The sequence below is a fragment of the Epinephelus fuscoguttatus genome, linkage group LG9 (genome assembly GCF_011397635.1).
Source record: "Epinephelus fuscoguttatus linkage group LG9, E.fuscoguttatus.final_Chr_v1".
In the NCBI taxonomy this organism is placed as follows: domain Eukaryota; kingdom Metazoa; phylum Chordata; class Actinopteri; order Perciformes; family Serranidae; genus Epinephelus; species Epinephelus fuscoguttatus.
The window spans coordinates 33,451,325-33,471,549 of NC_064760.1; the positions used below are offsets into that span (position 1 = coordinate 33,451,325).

The 20,225-nt window shown below is 38.8% G+C and overlaps 2 protein-coding genes and 1 non-coding gene across 5 annotated transcripts; all 3 read right to left on the reverse strand.

The window, feature by feature from the left end:
* Nucleotides 1-992: 992 nt before the first annotated feature.
* On the reverse strand, nt 993-8,514 carry pabir2 (PABIR family member 2). Of its 3 annotated transcripts, none has more exons than XM_049585301.1 (10): nt 8,375-8,514; nt 6,876-6,954; nt 6,727-6,780; nt 6,244-6,287; nt 6,071-6,125; nt 5,618-5,719; nt 5,023-5,111; nt 4,623-4,692; nt 4,067-4,158; nt 993-2,895 (listed from the first exon to the last, which is right to left on the reverse strand). In XM_049585301.1, the coding sequence occupies exons 2-10, from the start codon at nt 6,876-6,878 to the stop codon at nt 2,757-2,759; spliced, it is 648 nt and encodes a 215-aa protein (XP_049441258.1). In that variant the 5' UTR covers nt 6,879-6,954; nt 8,375-8,514; the 3' UTR covers nt 993-2,756. The 3 variants fall into 3 exon arrangements, with proteins under 3 accessions (XP_049441258.1, XP_049441256.1, XP_049441257.1); XM_049585299.1 differs by lacking the exon at nt 8,375-8,514 and adding an exon at nt 7,101-8,217; XM_049585300.1 differs by lacking the exon at nt 8,375-8,514 and adding an exon at nt 7,101-8,215 and having other exon boundaries at nt 5,023-5,108.
* On the reverse strand, nt 5,817-5,967 carry LOC125895090 (small nucleolar RNA U109). The gene has a single exon (XR_007450149.1). It is a non-coding gene; the product is annotated as a small nucleolar RNA U109 (small nucleolar RNA).
* Nucleotides 8,515-9,743: 1,229 nt separating the features above from the next.
* hprt1 (hypoxanthine phosphoribosyltransferase 1) lies at nt 9,744-17,695 on the reverse strand. The gene is made up of 9 exons (XM_049585302.1): nt 17,453-17,695; nt 14,909-15,015; nt 14,418-14,601; nt 12,192-12,257; nt 11,855-11,872; nt 11,683-11,765; nt 11,451-11,497; nt 11,202-11,278; nt 9,744-9,932 (listed from the first exon to the last, which is right to left on the reverse strand). Exons 1-9 carry the CDS (start codon nt 17,477-17,479, stop codon nt 9,885-9,887), a joined length of 657 nt encoding a protein of 218 aa, XP_049441259.1. The 5' UTR covers nt 17,480-17,695; the 3' UTR covers nt 9,744-9,884.
* Nucleotides 17,696-20,225: the final 2,530 nt, after the last annotated feature.

Sequence of the window (20,225 nt, forward strand, 5' to 3'; positions counted from 1 at the left end):
AGAGTGTTTTTTGTTATTTAGTTATCTGATGATGAAACTACTTCAAGTATGTCACATAAAACACTTCAAAGTTATGTCAGACTGTTACTGCTGCTGAAGTAACAAGTGGGAAAGTAGTTAATGACTGATGATGTCTGTTTGACCAAAATGTTGCATTTGTAATAACTGGAGACATTTTAAAATGTATGGATTATATTTTTTTTTACTAGTTTTAGTCACACAGGTGTCTCATGCTATTTTGAGCTGCAGTTATGTTATCAGAGTGTAAAACAGCAACGCTATCGCTGCAGACTCAAATAAAATTCTGCTAAAATCATGTCAAGTGTTGTAAATGAACAATGGTTTTAAAACCAGTGGTGATAGACCTCTGAATCAATGAAATGACCTACTATTACTACTGGCTTCTAACAATATATAGTTTACCCTGTTTTGTTTTGTTTTTACCTGAGACTCCAGACTTTCGTTCATGGTTCCTTTTTTCTTTAGTGATCTGATTGGTCAGAGGTCGGGGTATTGAAAGGCTGTGATCTGATACTCTGAAGTTAACTTGCTCCGCAGCAGGTTAGCTGTTAAACATAAGTTACCACAAAGCTTTATCCTGGTAAAGTGAGAACCAGCTTCATAGTACAGAAAATCCAGCATTGCTATTTATCAGTCTAGATTGTTTTGGTGTGAGTCGCTGAGTGTTTGAGATATCAGCTGCAGAGATGTCTGCCTTCTCCAATATAATGAACTAGATGGCACTTGGCTGTGCTCAAAGTGCCAAATGTCTCTTTCCAGAACTCATAACCCGGTTACTCAAGATAATCCACAGACTTTGTTGTGAGCAGTTTCATGTAGGAAGTATTTTCGCTCTACCAAACTACACCTGTCAACCACAAGCTGAGTGCCATATCATCCTTACTTAACCTTTATCCACCAAAAATAGAGAGTAACTCATGAACAATGATCATAATGACATGATCTTGACATATTTAAAACAGCTATACACACATAATAAAGAAATAATTTATTTAGTCCTGATGTTCGCTACGATTGCAATCACAAAAGACACAAGCATAGGCGAGGTGTGAGCCAGCTTGGCAGATTACAGCCTTTTCATTGCAGTCTTACAATGGTATAAGATTATTTGCCAAAGTCATGCCCTGAACACTTCATTAGATGACTGAGAAAAAAAATCTTGGAAAAATATCTTGTTAACAGCAGGGCAAGCTGACTGCTTTTTCCATTGTCTTATCTGTATAAAAGGAAAAAGACATTCAGTCAAAAAACTGCACCCACTCTCTTCTATAAATTAAAGGGCACACTTCCATAAAATGATTTACAATCACTTTCTTTTGTACATACACATTAAAGGTTACAGAGTTAGCCTTTAACTCATACAGCATAACCCTCTTCAGATGTTTACGTTACACAGGAGCTATGGACACTAAGAGCCAGGACATTTGAGAGCAAATTTAGGTGCGCAAAAAAAAAAAAAAAAAAAAAAAATCACAGTACAGGTGAAACCTCTATATGCTGTATTTCATAAATGTTGTCTGAAGAAAACATCAAGTTTCACTTCTTCTCTGCTTTACACACAGGCTGAAACATCACAGAACTGAGCATCCTGTGCAAAAAGCTATTTTAAAAAAGTAACCACAGCAGAAACAGCAGTCTCTTTACTCACAATGTGACGGTGCCATGTTGTTTTTGCTGCACGTTCCAGCAGTCAGTTGATTTGGTGTGAATGACAATACGAACGGTTTTACTGGGGATAGAAACCTATCACCATCCAATTCTTATAATAAACTTTTTTTTTTTTTAACATCATAAATAACACCATTTCCCCATTAGAAAGAAAACGGAATAATTTCTGCGTATCTACAAAAACATCCTGACAAAAACACAGGATACAGAGGAACATTTAGTGTTCAACGCCCAACAGTGATGACCATCTCACTTCATCCAGTTAACTGCTAGGTGCATTAATTGCTCACACTAGGCAATTAAAGATGCAGCAAGTGATGGGGAATGGGGCATAAAAGCCAAACTTGGAAGAAAAAAAAAAGAATCACCACAGTTCAAAGCCCATAGCATAAAAATATTAAGAAAATCTCCATAGGTGTAACCCACAAGTAGTTTATGTTCGTTTACAAAGAAAACATATGCTGTTGAAGACCTGTGCCCACATTCACCTCACAGCCAAAACTTAAAACTATGTACGACATCTGACAAGGTTACTATGTACATAAATACAAACAAAGCCGGAAAACAATAAGTTAAATATTTTCTTACAAAATCTGCAGACTGTGTACATACAAAGGCATGTGGACAGAAGTTTTCCAGCACGAAAACAGGGAAAATGTACACATCCAAATAGTCATTTCTTTGTCCAGTGCTCAATGTCTCTCTCCAGTGAGGGGAACTGGTAGGACAGAAGCATATAGCCACTTATGAACACAATATCACTATGAAGCCAAGCACCATCCAAATCCTCTACTAGCAGCTGGTGCTCACAGTGTCTTCAGTCATTCCTAGTTTCACTAGGCTTACTCCTTCTATGCTAAAACTCATCCATGGCTTTAGTTTCCTTACTTCAAACACATCTAGACCCTCCACAGTGTAGCCATGACTGCCGCTCAATAACATAAGTGGAAAATTCCACTTGGACTAAATCTAGGCGATGGTGAGATGGAGGGTCTGAGAAGGAAACTTGTTCCCTGGAGAGATGCTTTTGGCGCCAGTCCGTTACAGTGTCTCTTGCTATCCCGTGCTTACTTTGGGGACAAATCCTGGAGGGAAGCAAAGGGCGAGTTGCTGGATGACGAGGGCGACACTCCCTCCATTTTGCCTGGCGAGTCTGTGGAGGAGCCGATGCTGCTGAGGCTGCCATCCAGCAAATCTGGAGAGTGACTGAAAGAAAAAGGCAAGCTCAGCAAGACAGCAGGCTAACTGTGGCAAACATATTACAGTCTAAATTTTTACTGTGAGGGAAGGCGCTAATGAAAATCTCAGAGCCCATTTACTGTGATTTTTTTTCCTTTTTGATATGAGAACATTACCTTGTAAAACAAAAAAAAATATGCTTAACAGTCACAGAGTCCTGACATTCAATGGCAGTGGCTGATGCTTTCCTGTTGTGTCACATAAATTCTGCTTGGGCAGAAAAAGCAGGGCTTGAGACTAAAGCTGTGTGTTAAGTGCTTGTTAATGTTAGCGGTTTGGTCACCAGCTGCTAGGTTGCAGAGTTAAACTCTGATGCATTCAAGCTATATTCAGTAAAAATTATCATTGGGTGAAGGCAAATACTAAATTATCATGACTTGTTCAAATGTAATTTTGTAAAATGTAGTTTTGGTGAGAACCGCAATCAAATACAGCTGTTTGAAGGAGAAATGTGTTGATGTTTTAACAGCAATATAAAACAGATTTCAGTGAGGGAATTAAGATGTATTATATACTTTGAAAAACTTTTCAAGCGGTTCTTTAAAAAAAAAAAAAAAAATCATCTTTTAAAGTTGTATTATTGAATTTGTGCTCATTCAAAAATAGCGTTGACTGAATGACTTAAAAACAGTTTAGTGTTCTTTTTTTTTTAAAATAATGAAGATTTCTTTGTTTCCCTAGCACAAAAGGGGGACAACAAGAAAAAAACTTTAAAACAACAATAAAAACAAAATTAACAAAAACAAAATAATAAATTGGTATCGGTCAAATTGTTACCTTAAACATTGGTATCTGTATCGGCCCAGAATTTCATAATTGGTTTACCCGACCATTCAGTGATGCAGTTTTGTCTGAGCACATGTCATGCCTGTATATGAAATACTGTGTGCTGATGTTTATTACCGGGTGAAAATACAAAGCATTTTGAACATTTTCCCACAGTTTCATATCTCCAATTTGAGTCAATAACTTGAACACTATGCAAATGTTTTTAACAGATCATGATAAACCACTGCTCACTGCCCTCACAATCTCACCTTGCTTCAGTACCCTAAACCTGAATAAGTTGACTGAATATTCTCAACTGTGTAATTTTGATCAGTTGTTCTGATATTTTTGTTGATCCACAAAGTCTTACCAGGAACTGAGGTCTGACAGGTTGGAGACATCAGAGGACAGCATGGTGGTGGTACCCTGGAAGAGCCTCTTGGGCTGACTCTCTGTCTCCATCTCACCTGCAGAAAAAGGAACCTGACATTTATAAATCTCAATACACATGTCTGTTGTTGCTCTAAAAGGGACAGTTGGATGAGTGTGTTTTATTTCATCATTTTAATTTCAGATCTCATTAGCTTATTACCAGAGCCAGTGCAGGCAGTTGTTAAATCTTTAAAGTACAATGTGAATGCAACAAAATCAAAAAGAGAAGAGAATTGTGTGAACTTATTAGCAGAGTCCAAGAAAAGCACTTGACTAGAATAAAAAACCTGAATCATAAAACTGTTCAACAAGAGACATCTAAAGAGGTTTAAATAGGTTTAATGTTTGAAGAGGATCCCTAAAAATAACTTAAGCAAGCCAACTGAGGCTTATGAATACCACAAAAAATAGACATTTTAAAAGGCTTTAGACAATATGAAAATACTTTCAAAGCATTCAGTGAAGCATTTAGAATTTTAAGACGAGTCGGGTACCTCACCTTTGCGTTTCATCGGCCCAAGTATGCTGGCTCTGATGCAGTTGATTGGGCTTTGACTCCGTCGGCTGAGGAGCAAAGAAAACAAACTTTGTCAAACCAGTATATTTTGAAACTCAGCCACTTTCAGCAACCATCAGCAGTTACACCTGTCACCTGTAGACTTCTCAGACTAAATGATGAAAGTTTGATGAAACTATTGCAAAGTGCATGACAGAAACTCTTCCTAACTACTATTTTCTACCATGTCTGGCAAAGAGAAATTACAGTGAAACAGGAGACAAATGGTGTTACTGAGAAGGTAATCAAACTGACTTTGATTCAGCACAGGAGTAAAGTAACACTAGTAGATTACAGGGTTATTAACTGCAGTTACTAATCACAGGCTTGTTGCTCACCTGAAGCGTCGTGTTGGGCTGGGTATTGGGCTGGGTGTTAGGCCATTACTGCTTACAAGTATTTGTAGTGAAGGAGAGAAACACTGCTTCTTGAAAGAAAGAGAAAGATGCACAAGATTAAAAAAGATTAAGGCAATACTCTAATTATCTTCCCTATTGTGCTAGAATATTTCAGAAGTTACCTTAGAAAAATTAAGGTTAAAATGACGCAGGCAAAACCCACTTCACAACTTTCTGATTAACTGTGGCATACTTAAACTTTTTTTTTTTATATCCAAAAAATTACGGAAATAAAAAGGAATGGATCACTGGAATCACTGATGTGGCTCGACTTACAGACTTACGTCTTTTTTTTCAAGCTGCAGGAAAACAAATTTACAAAAAAGCTCAACAGGAAAAAAGGTTTTGTTGTTCTGCTGCTACTAAACGGCTTCCTGCAGGATGCCACACAGACCTCCATTAATGAATCTGATTTCAAGTAGTTAGGAAGATCAGGTTACCGCAAACCATTAAAATGCTTTAACTACTACCTTAATGTGCTTATACGCAGCATAATCAGGTTATGTGCATGTAAACACACTGAGGTCAGATGTACCTTTTTCCCTATCCCTCTGGTCGGGGATGGGGCAGGCGACACAGGCACAAAGTCGATGCGCTTTGGAGACGAAGATGCAGACTTCTCCAGGTCATTGTCACTCTAAGAACACATGATTACCAAACACATTAGCTACCATGTTATCTTACATCATATCTCTACAGTACAATGCAGTGAAGTAGTAAAAACCATTCAAATAGAGTGTCAGAGTATTATACTACCAACTCAGCCTGACCTTGAAAGACTGGTGGCCCTGTTAACTCCAAATGTTTTGTTAATCTAGCATGTTTGTACTTGTCCACTCTACAGAAATAGAGAGGCCAACAGTGGCCCAGGGCCAAAACATGCAGTGGAAAGGCAAAATAAAGTTGACTTTTAAAGGATTCAGGCAACAGAACATGTCATGAGCAGTGACAGGGGTTGGATAAGCTGTAATGAAGAGTCACTCTTTACCAGACTAAGGCTTTCTTCCCATGACTGGCTCATTTGCATGGCAGCTTGAACCTCCCTGTGTGTACAAAAACAAAGAACAAGGAATAACTTTGATGGCTTTAGCATTTAACCAACAACAAAGCACCAAACAGATCTCTTTACCAACCAATCCCATTCATAAATACACAGCTTACCGCTCATGGGCAGTCTCCCTGTTCATCACGTCTACTCCCTCTTCCTGCAAGAGCACACAAGATGGTTAATGGTTAGAAAGTCTTAGTTTAAGTCATTTTAGCTTTTATGCATTGCATATATTCTTAACAGATTTCAAACGTAATATCAAGACATTATTCTATCTCATGCCTTTGCAGTAAATCTTAATTCTGACTCAAATGTACACCCTTAATCTCATCTTAAAAGCTAAAAACGTTAGTGTTATTAATTTCACTTATGGAAATCAAATTCAACCACTGGACACCTCAGAGTAACTACTTCCTCTGTTGGAGTCTGATACTACCAATGGATCAATTCTGTAAGATCGATGGCCCTGTAGACTCCCCACAAAGTGTTACTCTCGCATGTTTTTTAGACACCATCACTCCCTATGGCTTGAGAGGGAAACAGTGGTCTGACATGCTCCTCTTCAACATTTCCAAAACAACACTTCTTGTTCTTACTTGTTTTATTTGGTGAAGTCTGGTGCTGGGGACGCGAATAGGTGATGAAGGGACCTGCAAAGAAGGACACATGTGGAGAAGACAACATTCAACATGGAAGGATTCAGACACATGACTCAAGTAAACATGTCTAATGTAAAGTATGGTACCATGTTGGGCCTGTTGACAACTGTAGTGCTATTTCTCCGGCTGCGCAGGACCTCTCTCTGGAACACTTGGGAGTTATCACTGGAATGACAAATTCACATGTGTCATGTGTCTCCTACCCATGAGGTCAGAGTAATGCAGTTACATCAGTGTGTATGAAACAGGGCAAAAACATTAACTGAAACACAATGCAGTAAATGAGTGTAACTATGACATGTTGTAGAAACCTTAAGCCATTTATCATGGGTGCACTGTTGGATCGTCTCAAGTGTCCATCGGTCTGAACTAACGAAGATGGGATCTCCAGATCCAGCTCCATCTTTTCTTGTGGCAGGACTCCTGAATTGTTCATTTTGCTAGCTAACGCTGCCCGCCACCAATTCATGAACTTAAAATAGCTAACGTTAACGTGCTCAGTGGTGTTACATTGTTGCTCTCCAAACTTCACTAACTTACATGATCTGCAACAAACATCATCAATCAGGCAACTGGGCTGACGTGAGACAAACTAGCTTAACGCAATGTAGTTGACCCACTGCAATCTGCAAGGCCCTGTCGACTATATAACTCCGGTGTTGAAGCAAATTAACACTGGCTATCACTCATAACAACAGTATCTCTATAATCCTTCATATCACGACTGTATTGTCAGCCTGAACTGGCCTGTGCTAACGTTGTCTGTAACGTTATGACCAGTCACAAACTTTCCTGATGGATGGTGTTAGCATGCCATGGCTACATACCGCACAATGCCCGGTAACTGATAGCTACCGCCCCGTTAGTCTGCTGGTGCACGGCAGCAGTGGGTGACGACTGAAAGGCTACTGAGCCCACCTACCACTGCATGTTAGCGCGCTAAATTAGCTACCGTTAGCCAAACTGACCAGCTGCTCACTTTGAGTGCAAAATAAAATGTTCGTCTCGAGTCTAACGTAGGTGACGTTTGCGTTTATCTAACGACGCTGCTGTTTAGATTCTCATGACGCGAGTTTACCTTCTAGCTAATGCAAGCTAGTGTTGTGTAGCTTGTTTTAGCCACTGCTAACAGCGCAGCTACATAGCCTGCTAGGCTAACTAGCTAAGTTAGCATTTGCGCCGATAGCCACAATGCCATGTCCACAGAGAGGCCGGGTAAACATTACACCAACTAACTGTTCCTGTCCGTCAGCCTGATAGTTTCCACGGCGTACAGAAGTAAACTAAACCGTGTGTGCAGGAAATGTTATTCGCTCTGCTATTTCGTTTTTCGTTTCTGCTGGGCGCCGCCAAGAATGAAGCAGATCCCTGATGGTCTCACAGGAGCTAGGTTAGCCGCTAGCTGAAAACTTCACGCCCCTTTTAACGTTAGCAGCCCTGTCCAATGAAACCGCCTCATTTGCCGGCATGCTCAGGCGAAATGGGGCGACCTGCATCCCTTGCTTCATGGATAAACTCTTACACCACCTGAAATGTAAAATGTGTCATCACACTTTAATATGACAAATCCAGTTATTGTTTTTACCTTGTCCCCTGGCATCTTGCTTGCAGGAGGCCCTGTGCAGATACTCCGGGAGGCTGTAAGTATGGTTTATCTGGCACATGTACTGTTTCCCCAAATCATTTACAGCAGCCAGTCACTCCACTGCTCATATGAGGGTGTATTTCCCCAGTAAAATCAACTCAGAGTATTTACAGTGTTTGGTTTAATCTTACAATCCCAGAGCTTTGTGCCAAAAACCAAAGCGCTGATTCAATATTAATCAGATTAAAACAAGTAAATATAAGCATTTATAAAGGTTTGAATAGACATAAGATGATAAATCATTTACATGTATTTAAATTATTCAAGGTTTCTTGCTTTCAAATAAGCTCATAATAATTGGACACATGAAAGTGTGAGAAAAATATGTTTTGCATTACCATTTGTTGTGTAAGAATTATAGCCTTCAGCAAGTATTTATTTCAGTCAAATGTGTAAGCTTTTCTTACTAGAAAACTGGGAATGATGTTAGCTCCTAGATGTGACACTTATTAAATCACCAAATACTTTTTTTTTTAATCTTATCTGCATCACTACTGCATTTCCCAGTATTTTCACTATCTATAAGCCAGAGATGATTTTAGCAATCCAAGTTTTTGATGTTATATTGTATACAAAGCTTTGTAGTGAAGTCCACTAGTCTCAGGATGGGTGTGAACATTTAATAGCTGGATTGTCAAATTCAATTGACACTGATTTACAGTGATGGCACCACTGAATGGGAGCATTTTATATAGTAGAAATGTAAAAAAACAAATAAGCTGGTTAAATTATGTCTGACAGGTAAATACAGATTAATTATTTAAAACATAATTGGATAACACATCTGTAAACTGCACATATTTCTTTTCCAGCATGAGCAAGATCTCTGAACATAGCACCATGCAGCCAATGTCTTTGTGTACCATAAAACATCATTAACACTCATAAATAAAAGGATATTTCATCTTCAGCATATCCATGTGTTTAATTAAGGACATTTGTGTTACTGTTCTCAACAATGTATCTGAAGAAACTCTGATCACACACCAAAGTAAAACAGAAATGTGTTTTGTCCCAAAATATACATACAGATTAAAAGAAAATTTGACATCCTCTTTAAGAGTGCCCGTAGGAGAGCTGTGATAGCTCAAGGTAAAAGTAGAATTACAATAAAAGAGATATTGTGGCACCACAGTTGTGATATTCTACTTAAAGCTAGCAGCATTGCTCTGAATAAATTACAACATTGCTTTAAAAAATTAATCAGTGTGGGGGCACAAAAACATTATGCTTATTTCAGGTGAAGCTGTTCAACCCAGACGTTGTTCAATCTAAGGCTTCTCAAAAGCTGAACTGAGTGTGTGTCAGGATTATCACTCCAACAGTGAATCCCCTGGGACCCTGAGCAGGCTGAGTATTTTTACAACACAAATATGAAGTAATAAAATATAAAATGGACCGCAAAAGTAAAAGATATAACCATACATTAAAAATTGTTTCGAGGTGCTCTTCATGCCTTGTACTTCTCCTTCCCTGTTTCACTAATGACGCAGATATGCTGAAACAGAAAAAGGATCGATGAGTGTTGCAGCATGTTTGTTGTCCTAGTTAGATAAAAACACACAGGTACAAACTGTTATACAAACTCTAATGAGCATGAGACATAAGCTACTTTACATACAATGTTCAGGGTTCCCACACATTTTCATTTCAAAATGACTTACTTTTCCAGACTGAAATTTCCAGACTCCCCGGTAGATTTTTTTCAGACTGTACTTGACATCCCAGTACAAATAGCTAGACATTTATTAACCTTGCCAAGGGGATGTCTTTGGTTAGGCTACTGGCCTGATTTTCATGAAACTTGGTGGAAGGGTGTAGCATGGATCAAGGAAGAACCATTCAATTTCAGAGTGGATCCGAATCACACGGTGGACAAATTATTTTTCACTTTTGTTTACACTGTAAGATAGGACATTTGGCAGAGGTCTGTACTCTCTGAGTGATCTTCTAGATAAGTAAATAAATTGTTTAAAAATACACCTGTTAACATGTACGTTACAGTCTGACTACGTATGCTATTATGTTGCCAAATAATTACCTTCAGATTGTAGCTAGCTACTTTAGCTCATAAAAACAATTAACACTGTTCGGTCCACACCTCTACGCAGAAAGTTGGACAACATTTCAATGTCAAACGTCTCTGCCCTTAGACAAAGTAAACTAACCTGTGTGATATATATTCATTTCATTTTCCTTAACATATTGAAAAAATATTTCATTACTGTTTCCCCCACATTTTCTTTAGTTTCTTTTATATATAAGAACCAAAAATCAGTTGAAAAAGGTGAAATAATGTAATTTTGACAGCAAACTGTTGCTCTTTCACTGTGTCCATGGAAACGATAGAGAACACAGATATAATGGTTTCCTTGAGCAGAAAACACAGTCCATTTCATTTCCTAATAACTACATGGCTGCATAATTCGTGCATGTTCAGACAAGCTTAATATTTGGTCATTTGTGATGCTATGTTTATATGCAATTCAAAGTTAATGCTGCATTTTCTTTCAAACTAATTTGGGTGTGGATGTCTGGATTTGGTTCAATTATAAGGCACTTGGGGTAGAGCTGTTTTGCAGGCTCTGACGTACGGGTGTAGATGCAGCTCTGCGCAGTTGCAAGCCATATTTCTCTTTTTACTCTGGACGACATCAAGCTCGCTCTGACCTGCATACTTATCCTGGAAATTACTAAAATCAAATTCCATATTTTTCCATACTGTGTAGGAACCCTGAACGTTTCTTTATCTATTTAAAATACTTACATTTAGATCTCTAAAGTATTCATTGTAGTCTAGCGCGTATCCCACCACAAATTTGTCAGGCACCTCAAATCCTACAACTGAAACAAACAGGCAAATAAATCAATTACTTATCTTTGTAGTGGTACACTAATTACACTTAAATGAAGGTATTCAAAAAGTACACTTTGTAGAAGCTATATTGTGTAACATACATTATACTCACTATACACTTCACAAATAGTCTACAAACATTTATTATCTCAAACTTACAATCCGGTCGATAGCCAACACTTCTTGGTGTTCTCTTCACCAACAAACTAAGGACAGAAACCAAGTTGATCAATCATAATACTGCTAGCAGCACAAAAGACTGATAAGAAACAGTCTGAGATAGCTTGTCAGTGAAGACCACCACTGTTATGAAACAGTCAGAAAAACAAGATCATAATTCCACAAGACAAAGTAGATTGTGCTCAGAAAGCTTATGAAGGGATCAAATTACCTTGCTACTTTAACCATTTTGGGATTGTACTGTTTGAGGAGTTGCAATAATGTCTTCATCGTCTTCCCTGTGTCGATGATATCCTTGAAAGACAGCATGGGAGAAGCTCGTATTAGCGGTCTTGAAATAAAAAGTGGTCTGCTTTACTATAGAAGCAAACATCAGTACATACCTCGACGATCAAGACATTCTGTGTAAAAAGAAAACAATCATGTTAGCTTAAAACATATGTGAAAGCACTGGGTTTGCACAGTCATGATTATTATTTTTAATAACCTAATCAACAAACTTGTTTCAAAAAAATACTCTGATTATCAATTAATTTAAAATGCCTGCTCATGTTGAAAATAATGGCAACTTAAATTAAGATATGGATAACAAGAGCAGTAAAATTTGTGTCTCATTTTTAAGTTCACAGAATTTTAAGTTAACATTATTAATACTAATGTTGATCACGGTGTCAACATAGATTGTTTAGTCACAATCATGCTGCCCTCATTTCTTCTCACCTTGCCTGTCAGTGTAGACAGGTCATCTCCTCCAATGACTTTGATTTCACCTGTCGACTGGTCGTTCTGTGGGGATAAGAGTGAAGTGGGCATGTTACAGACCTCACGTTATATGTTTTACAGGTGCAGAATGTGTATCAAGGACCAAAACAAGAAAACATGGTGGTTAACTTAAAAACATCACAAACTAAACTTGTTGCACATTAAATTATACATGATGTTATCCATCAAAATGTACAAATCCAGTCAAGTTATCTTGACTGTCGGTGTTTTTCATTGAAACACATTTTATGTTTCACACTAGGTGTGTTTCCATTCACTGAGTGGAAGCACCAGACATTCAAAAAAAAGCTTTCGGGCTTGGCGGAGGTGGAAAAGTGGTTGTATCACTAAAACTAAAATGCGAAAAATTAGAATGGAAACAGACTAATAGAATAAATCTCAACGCACATGAAGCACGTGACTTATCTGTCACTTAAGTTTCCGCTCCACTGGGGAAACACAAATAGCGACACACAAAACAGCACATCTGTGTGGACCAGTGAGGAGAATTATCCTCAAATTAAACACGTTTTTACATGGTTTTCCACCATTTCAGATTTGACTGCCACACTTAATTACACCATCTCTTTATGCTTTCTTTCCCTGCATAGTTCAGTGACCAAAATTGCACTATAATCTTATTAGTGGTAAAAAGAAAAACTCAACATGGTGTCTTAAAGGAATACTTCACCCACCAAATGACCATTTGAATATCAATTAGTCACCCTGTGTTACCTTGGATTTGTGAATAACACTGTTTTCTCACATGCCTCCACAGTGAACAAATATCCAAAAACAGTGAAAATTCTTGATGAATTGCAAACATAGGGGTCCACATTTAACAAAAGCAAAACAATATAAGAACATCTGTTTACAAACTCTCATAGAAGTCGTGCAGTATCATCCAAGTCTCATGTGTCAAGTCGTATGCTCAGTACTTCCAAAACAGACAGTCCTTTGCAAGGGGGAACTGAACTGAGTTTATCTATGCTCTCTTCAAAGCCAGACTCCATTGAAAACTAGAATATTGTATGCCTCTGCGCACCAGTCAAGTTTTTTATAAAGTTACACCCATGTCTGTGAAAACATGGAGGCTTCACACACATCTTTCTTCAGGCAGCACAGAAGATCTATACAATCAGCACTGTTTCAAGGTGCACACCCAAGTTCAGTATCTGACCAAATGTCTCCCCTTCTGTTCCTGAGATATGACGTTGAGTAATGGCCAGATAAATGTTCTTGTAAACATTATGATGTCACAGTGAAGCTGATCTTTGACCTTTTGGATGTAAAATGTCACTTCATTATTTTATCCTATTAGACATCTGTGTGAAGTTTTGTCATAATTAGAGTAAGAATTCTTGAGTTTTGTCCAAAAACATGTTTTGTGAGGCCACACTGACCTTGACTTTTGACCTATGACCACCAACATCTCATCAGTTTATTCTTAAGTCCAAGTGGACATTTATGTCATATTTGGAAAAATTCCCTCAAGGTGTTTGTGAAATATCGCATTCACGAGAATGAGACAGATACAAGGTCACAGTGACCTTGACCTCTGACCATAAAAAACTGTCCAGTTTATCACTGAGTTCAAGTAAGCATTTCTGCCAAATCTGAAGAAATTCTCCACAGGCGTTCTTAAGGTATCGCGTTCACAAGAATGGACGGATGGACGGAAGGACAACCCAAAAACATTATGCTCCCAGCTACAGCTATCGCCAGTGTGGACGCATATAAACATATCTTACCACAATGAACACGGGAACTGCTGGTCTACCACTGCCTCGATTGGTACTTTGTATTACTGTGAATCTGAAAGAATCCTTTCAAACACCAATAAACACTAACTAACTAACCGACTGACCAAGGCAGTGGTAGATCAGCAACTCACTTGCTCTGCGAGGTGAAAATACTGTTTTTGTCAATGGAGTCTGTCCTTGAACAGAGTATAGTATAAGTTTCTCATTCAGTTTAGTTCCCCGTCACGAAGGGCTGTCTGTGAATGGATGCTGTTTCTAAACGAGGACCCCTATGACTTCAATTTATCAAGAATTTTCCATGTTATTGTATTCTTTGTTTAGCGGGTGCTAACAAAATGTAATACAAAGTGACTGTTTTTTTAAAATGTGCAGTACATCTCAGCTGACACACAAAAACGAAAAACAAAAACTGATAAATTACACAGTAGCTCTTGAGGCGAATGAAGTCCACTGTCATTGGGATGGAACGGTCACTGTTCCTGTTCAGAGCCTTGATGTAGTCCAGCAGGTCCGCAAAGAACTTGTAACCCCCTTTGAGCACACAGAGGGCCACGATGTGGTGCCCCCCCATTTCCTTCATGATCTCTCTGGCCAGTCTCTCTGTCCTGAGGTCACGTGGGAGGCAGAGAGACAAAGAGAGAGAGAGGACAGTCGGCTCAGTTTTCTGCTTCAGTCAGCAGTAGTTCCCATTTCCTTTCTGTTAGTGTCAACAGGCACAGATGTCATTTCTAAAAGCACTCCCAAAGATAAGAATGAAATACTCTGACTGCAGTACAAGTTCTTGACAATTAAAAGGAACAGTTTAAGCTGCTGGAAAAAAATACTAAATGGTGTCCAACTTTGTTATATCGACAATTCATCACATTTTCACTATCCTACCACAAAGTGCATATAAAAAACATGGCACCCCACCTGTCCAAGATAAGTCCATGTGGGATGTAAACCCTCTCCAGGTCAGAGGCGTAGTGTTTTGGTATGCAGAAAAGGTCCAGGTCATACCCCTGCTCCTCATCGCTGATCTGAAATAAAACATGATACAATGGGGTTAAAAAAATCTCAGTGGTATTACCTAACATGGAACACGGGGCATTCATCTGATACAGGGTAGTACAAGGGGAGGGGATGAGGTCAGTGGTGGTCTACTTTCCCATAGTCTCCCTCCATATATTTTTCTGCCTGCATAGTTTTTCTGCCACAAAATACAAAGTCTGAGATCAAGCATTAATTCTGCACACTTCAGAAAGTAAACAGACTGATGTTAATGGTGATAGGAGTGAACCATAAATTCTCTAACTGCATGCCACATGAACCCAGACAACATAACTGGTATCATGTGACAGCTGGTGGAGAGCCGGAGGTGCTGTGGGAATAATGTGAGTGACCAAAAGCATACTCAAAAGTATTTTTACCAGTGCAGAGTTTAGATCCTCCAAAGTCAACAAATTGTGATAGCTTTACTAAACACTGGATTGCAAAGTGCCTGTCCTCACATGTGTGGTTGAACTAGAACAAAGCAATTCCACTTATGCCCGTTAAAATGGAAAAACATGCCCATCTGTTAAGGCGACACCCATTCAACTCCAAATAATAATGACTGATACTGAGCAGATGTCCTCATGTTTTCATTATCCGAAGGAGTGTTTTCCAGTATTAGACATGGTCCTGTTGTCTGTTATTTGAGAAATAAAGTGTAAAGTAGAACACGAAAAACAACTCAATGAAGTTATCTAAGGTCAACAGAGGGGTGACCTTTAATTTCTAGTCCACGTCTGACAACACTGCACTATTCAGATAATTTCATTTCAAATGTGACACACTTCCAAATCCAGGTCAGAACTCGTAGAACAACTTTGAGACAAAAATGTGATACAGTGGGTCAAAACTCCAGTTACACTCGTAGAACGACTTTGTGACATTAATGTGAGACAGAATCTTCCACTTTGGGACAATCTGTTTTTTTACTTGAGGTTTTAAAGTTCTGTCAACCTTCACTTTTACTCTGAAACATTTAACCTAAGCATCTTTCTAACTCACTAAAAAAAAAGGGAAGTAATAGAGGAAGGAAGGCGGGAGGAAGTAACAGACAGACAGAAACTGAAGGGAAGGAAAAACTGAATGTTGTTCTTTAAAACTTTTAAGTTGTTAAATGAAACCTTGCTTTTCTTCAAGTGTAATGTAGGCTCCATTTTTAAGGTGTTACACATCTTGCAATGGAATAAACTTGATAACCCTCAGTTCTGAGATTCTGGTCGCTTGCTTTTTTAACTAACAGCATTTACTTGTACTTTTACTTTCAATACTAATGTACTTAAGTACAGTAAATATCAAATACTTTATCTCAAGTAACATTCTGATGGGTGCCTTTATTTACTGATAAGAAATCTGTACTTTTACTCAAGTGAGGTTTTCAGGCACTTCATCCACCACTGCTTTCAATTTTTGCAAAATACGCCTGCAGCTTCATTTTACTGTCAGCAAAACAGAGTCAACACTGGCTTCCTGGGAGTGACCTGGAAAATAGAGCACATTGGTTATCTATTTACTTATTCTAGTATAGAGGTCATCAGCGGCTGGCTGTCAAGATCTATAAGACGTGTTACACAAATGCACACAGACCCCACAGAGAGGACTCTGAGCTGTAACTCAAACTGTTATAAAATGCATGCGAAGAAAAACTATTACTGGAGAAAATCTTTCCAGAAAGAAAATGCACAAACAATCAGCTAAGCACTGCAGAGATCACACATTTTTTTGCTCCCAGTGAGGTTTAAAAACACCAAACTGTGCGTTTTGTTTGTCCTTTCTTGCACTTTGGGGCACTTTGGGACACATTTAAGCTCTATCTGTGTGTTCATCTGGTCCTGTAAACAACATTACAGTCATGACCGTAGACATGACGCCTTAAACTGATTTAATGTCATGTTTGGACACACTTGTAGAGCCAATCAGCTGTATTTTATGCCAATTACACCAGTAACATAATACCTTACACTGCTTAAGATACATAATTATGACCCGCGAGCTCAAACACACCCCCTTACTTGCGGCTCGTGCGTTTCTTGCTCTCTGCTTGCTGTTGCTTACACTTGCATATTACACAAATAAAGCCCCTCAACTGCTTTAGGACAGAAACCCGCACATTAGGTTTGAACACCCAAAAGCGTTTTCTGCGTCACGTACGCCAAACGTGAAGAGCGCGTGTGTCTGACTGTCTCCATGGCCGCGGGCCACGCTACATAGAAAATACCGTTATGCTGATTACACAAAAACGTGTTACCACGGTGAGCATACAGGTAACACAGAGGGGTCATTTACAGCTAACGACCTACAGTAGGTGTTACATTTTCAGCAGACGCAGCGGGGCCCGTACACAGCGTGTTAGTCCAGTGGGCATGACGAGGTAACCTACGACCACCTTCTAGCTCTTACACATTTTGGTTAATGGGGAGATCTTACCACAACACAGGGGCTGGATGTCGCCATGTCCGTGTCAGTCCCTGTCGCTTCGGTTTACGTAGCCTATCGTGGCCTTCAAAGAGAGAGGACAAAAACGTGTTTTTCGGTTAGTTTTGCGGGCACTTCACCCTTGTGACAGCACACACGGAGGTAGCTAGCTCCGCTGCTACAAGAGGCTCCTGTCTTTTTCCGGGATGCAGCTCTACTGTAGCTCTGCTGCTGTATGGTTGTGGATATGATGACGCAAGAGCGCGGCGGGCAAATCCATATCCGCCCCTTTGAGGGGGGGGGGTTGAGGGAGGTGCTCGAGCTGTGCGTGGAGCCGTGAAGAGGGGAGGAGTGCTGCCAACTTCTAACCAACAAAACTCGTGACTTTATTTTTTTTTTATAATACACCACATTATCGTCATTAACTCCCGTCTTTGCATATAATGAGAGTATTAATATATTTATAAGTACCACCCGACTCTTAACTTGATGTCTGCACTTGGTGACCGAACATGACCCCGGACTGCTGCTGAATACAACTACTGTTTGCCTTTTTAGGGCAAGATGAGCATTATGCGTAACGCCAGTCGCAATGTATTGGTGGGTAAAGAGACTATTTGTGATAAGGACCATGAGACATCCAGTTAACATGTCCTGTTTTATTTTATTTTATTTATTAACTTTATTGGGTCTGGGGAGTTTTTCAACTCAGGGAACAATGGCCTGGTTATTTAAAAAACAAACACAAGATAAGTTTATTCTTGGCGTTCATGATCAAGAAATTGCTTAGATTAAAAACATATTTAAAAGACGTCTTGTTTTGGGTGTCTGGGAGGATCAGGACGTTTTATTCCTGGTTACAGCCCTGACAATGGGTCATTGTACCTCACTGTTTTTCACTAAAGACTCCTTTTCCATTAGATGGCGATCAAATACTTACCGTTATTAACCGGAAAACTAAGCTGGATTTTTTTTTAAATGTATCTGAGTAGTGCTACTGCCAGTATTACACAGATAACAGTTGTTGTATTGTTCAGGATATACTGTATAAAGGATACAGTTTATTTCCAACACTAGCTGAAGGAGAGACTCATCAGTCCTGAGCTATTTCCCATACTACACACTAACTCTAAGAAGGTTTTGACTCTGTAGTGTGTTCACACTTTAACTGACAAGATTTATACTCTAAAAGTCTATGCAATCTAAGTGATGTTTGATTTTTGACTGCACTCTTGATATATGTAGTTATCCCACAATGCAAGGCAGCAACGACTCACAACTGCAAAACATTAAAAGTCATTGTACTGTTGAAGTCTTTCAAAATACATTTTTGCTTTCATTATTGGCTGTGGCACTCTTAAGTCGCAATTTTACTGACAAATTTTACACGTTGCATCATTTCCCCTAATTAAAAAACAGTACATACATTTCTTGAAGTTTTATCAGTCAGTACGTGGAATAGGGACAGAGCTTAACACATTAAAACTGAGCCATAAAATAGTGTAAAATTAGAATTACCACCTTGTGGTTGTAGGCCTCCATGAACCAGTCAAATTCCACTCACAGTTTACATCCATATCTGTGAAAGCATGGATGTTTAACACAAACACGTCAATTAAGTATTTGATTGAATGTCTTCACATCTGTTCCTGAGTTATGATGTTGAGTTATGGCCAGAAAAGTTTTTTTGCAGAACATTATGATGTCACATTATGATATCAGCTCTTTACCATTAAAATCTATTAGACATTTACGTGAAATGTTGTCATTGTTAGCATATAAATTCTTTAGTTATAACCCAAAACATGTTTTGTGAGGTCACAGTGACCTTGACCTTTGACCTTCAACCACCAAATTTTTATCACTTTACTCTTAAGGCCAAGTGGACATGTGTACCACGTTTGAGAAAAATCCATCAAGGCCTTCCTGACATGTCACATTCACCAGAATGAGATGGATGCAAGGACACACTGACCTTGACCTTTGACCTTCAACCACTAAATTTTAATCAGTTCATCGTTGAGTCCAAATGAGCGTTTGTCCAAAATTCAGAATTTGATAAAATTCCCTCAAGGTGTTCTTGAGATGTTGCAGTCATGAGAATGAGACACTTGCAAGGTCAGTGATCTTGACCTTTAACCAACAAAATCCAGTTAGTTTATCGCTGAGTCCAAGTGAATGTTTATGCCAAATTTGAAGAAATTCCCTTAAGTTGTTCTTGAAGTTTTACATTTGAGAATAAGACTGATGCATTAGATAGACGGACAGATGTCCATACGTTTATATGAAGGCAGAGACCACCCAAAAACATAATTCCTCCTGCCACAGCTATCACCAGGCATAACAATAATGTGAAATCTAAAATTTTTTTCCTTTTATATTTCAAGACATGTCATTGTTGTTGTCAATATAACTTATAAATCTGCAGGTTTATCACATTTGTCATACCCTCAAAATCTTACTTGTTGAGCTAAGGTATTACCAGAAATGTTACAGCTGACAGTCATTATTTGACTTCTGGCATAAACAACATCCAGGCTTTACTATAAGATTATCATTACAGTGTGGACCTGCTGATGACTTGCTTAAGTGCATAAGATAAGAGGAAATCTATATATCTAAATGCTCAAACTCATCCATATAAAGAACTTAGAAATGCCCCAGATTGGAGCATGTTAGGCTGTGAGGTGAATACAAAGATCTGACTTCATGACACTGCAGCTAGTGTGACATTCCTCACTCCTCAAACCCTCCAGAAATCTTCACCCCACTGCTCTGTGTTTTC

Coding starts and splice junctions, on each gene's coding strand:
- pabir2 (XM_049585299.1), bottom strand. CDS start 7,258: ATGAATTGGTGGCGGGCAGCGTTAGCTAGCAAAATGAACAATTCAGGA. Junction 6,955..7,100: donor CCCATGATAAATGGCTTAAG/GTTTCTACAACA, acceptor TTGTCATTCCAG/TGATAACTCCCAAGTGTTCC. Junction 6,288..6,726: donor GACTTCACCAAATAAAACAA/GTAAGAACAAGA, acceptor GTGCTCTTGCAG/GAAGAGGGAGTAGACGTGAT.
- hprt1 (XM_049585302.1), bottom strand. CDS start 17,479: ATGGCGACATCCAGCCCCTGTGTTGTG. Junction 11,498..11,682: donor AAAATGGTTAAAGTAGCAAG/GTAATTTGATCC, acceptor TTCTGTCCTTAG/TTTGTTGGTGAAGAGAACAC. Junction 11,279..11,450: donor TGTTGGCTATCGACCGGATT/GTAAGTTTGAGA, acceptor TGTTTGTTTCAG/TTGTAGGATTTGAGGTGCCT.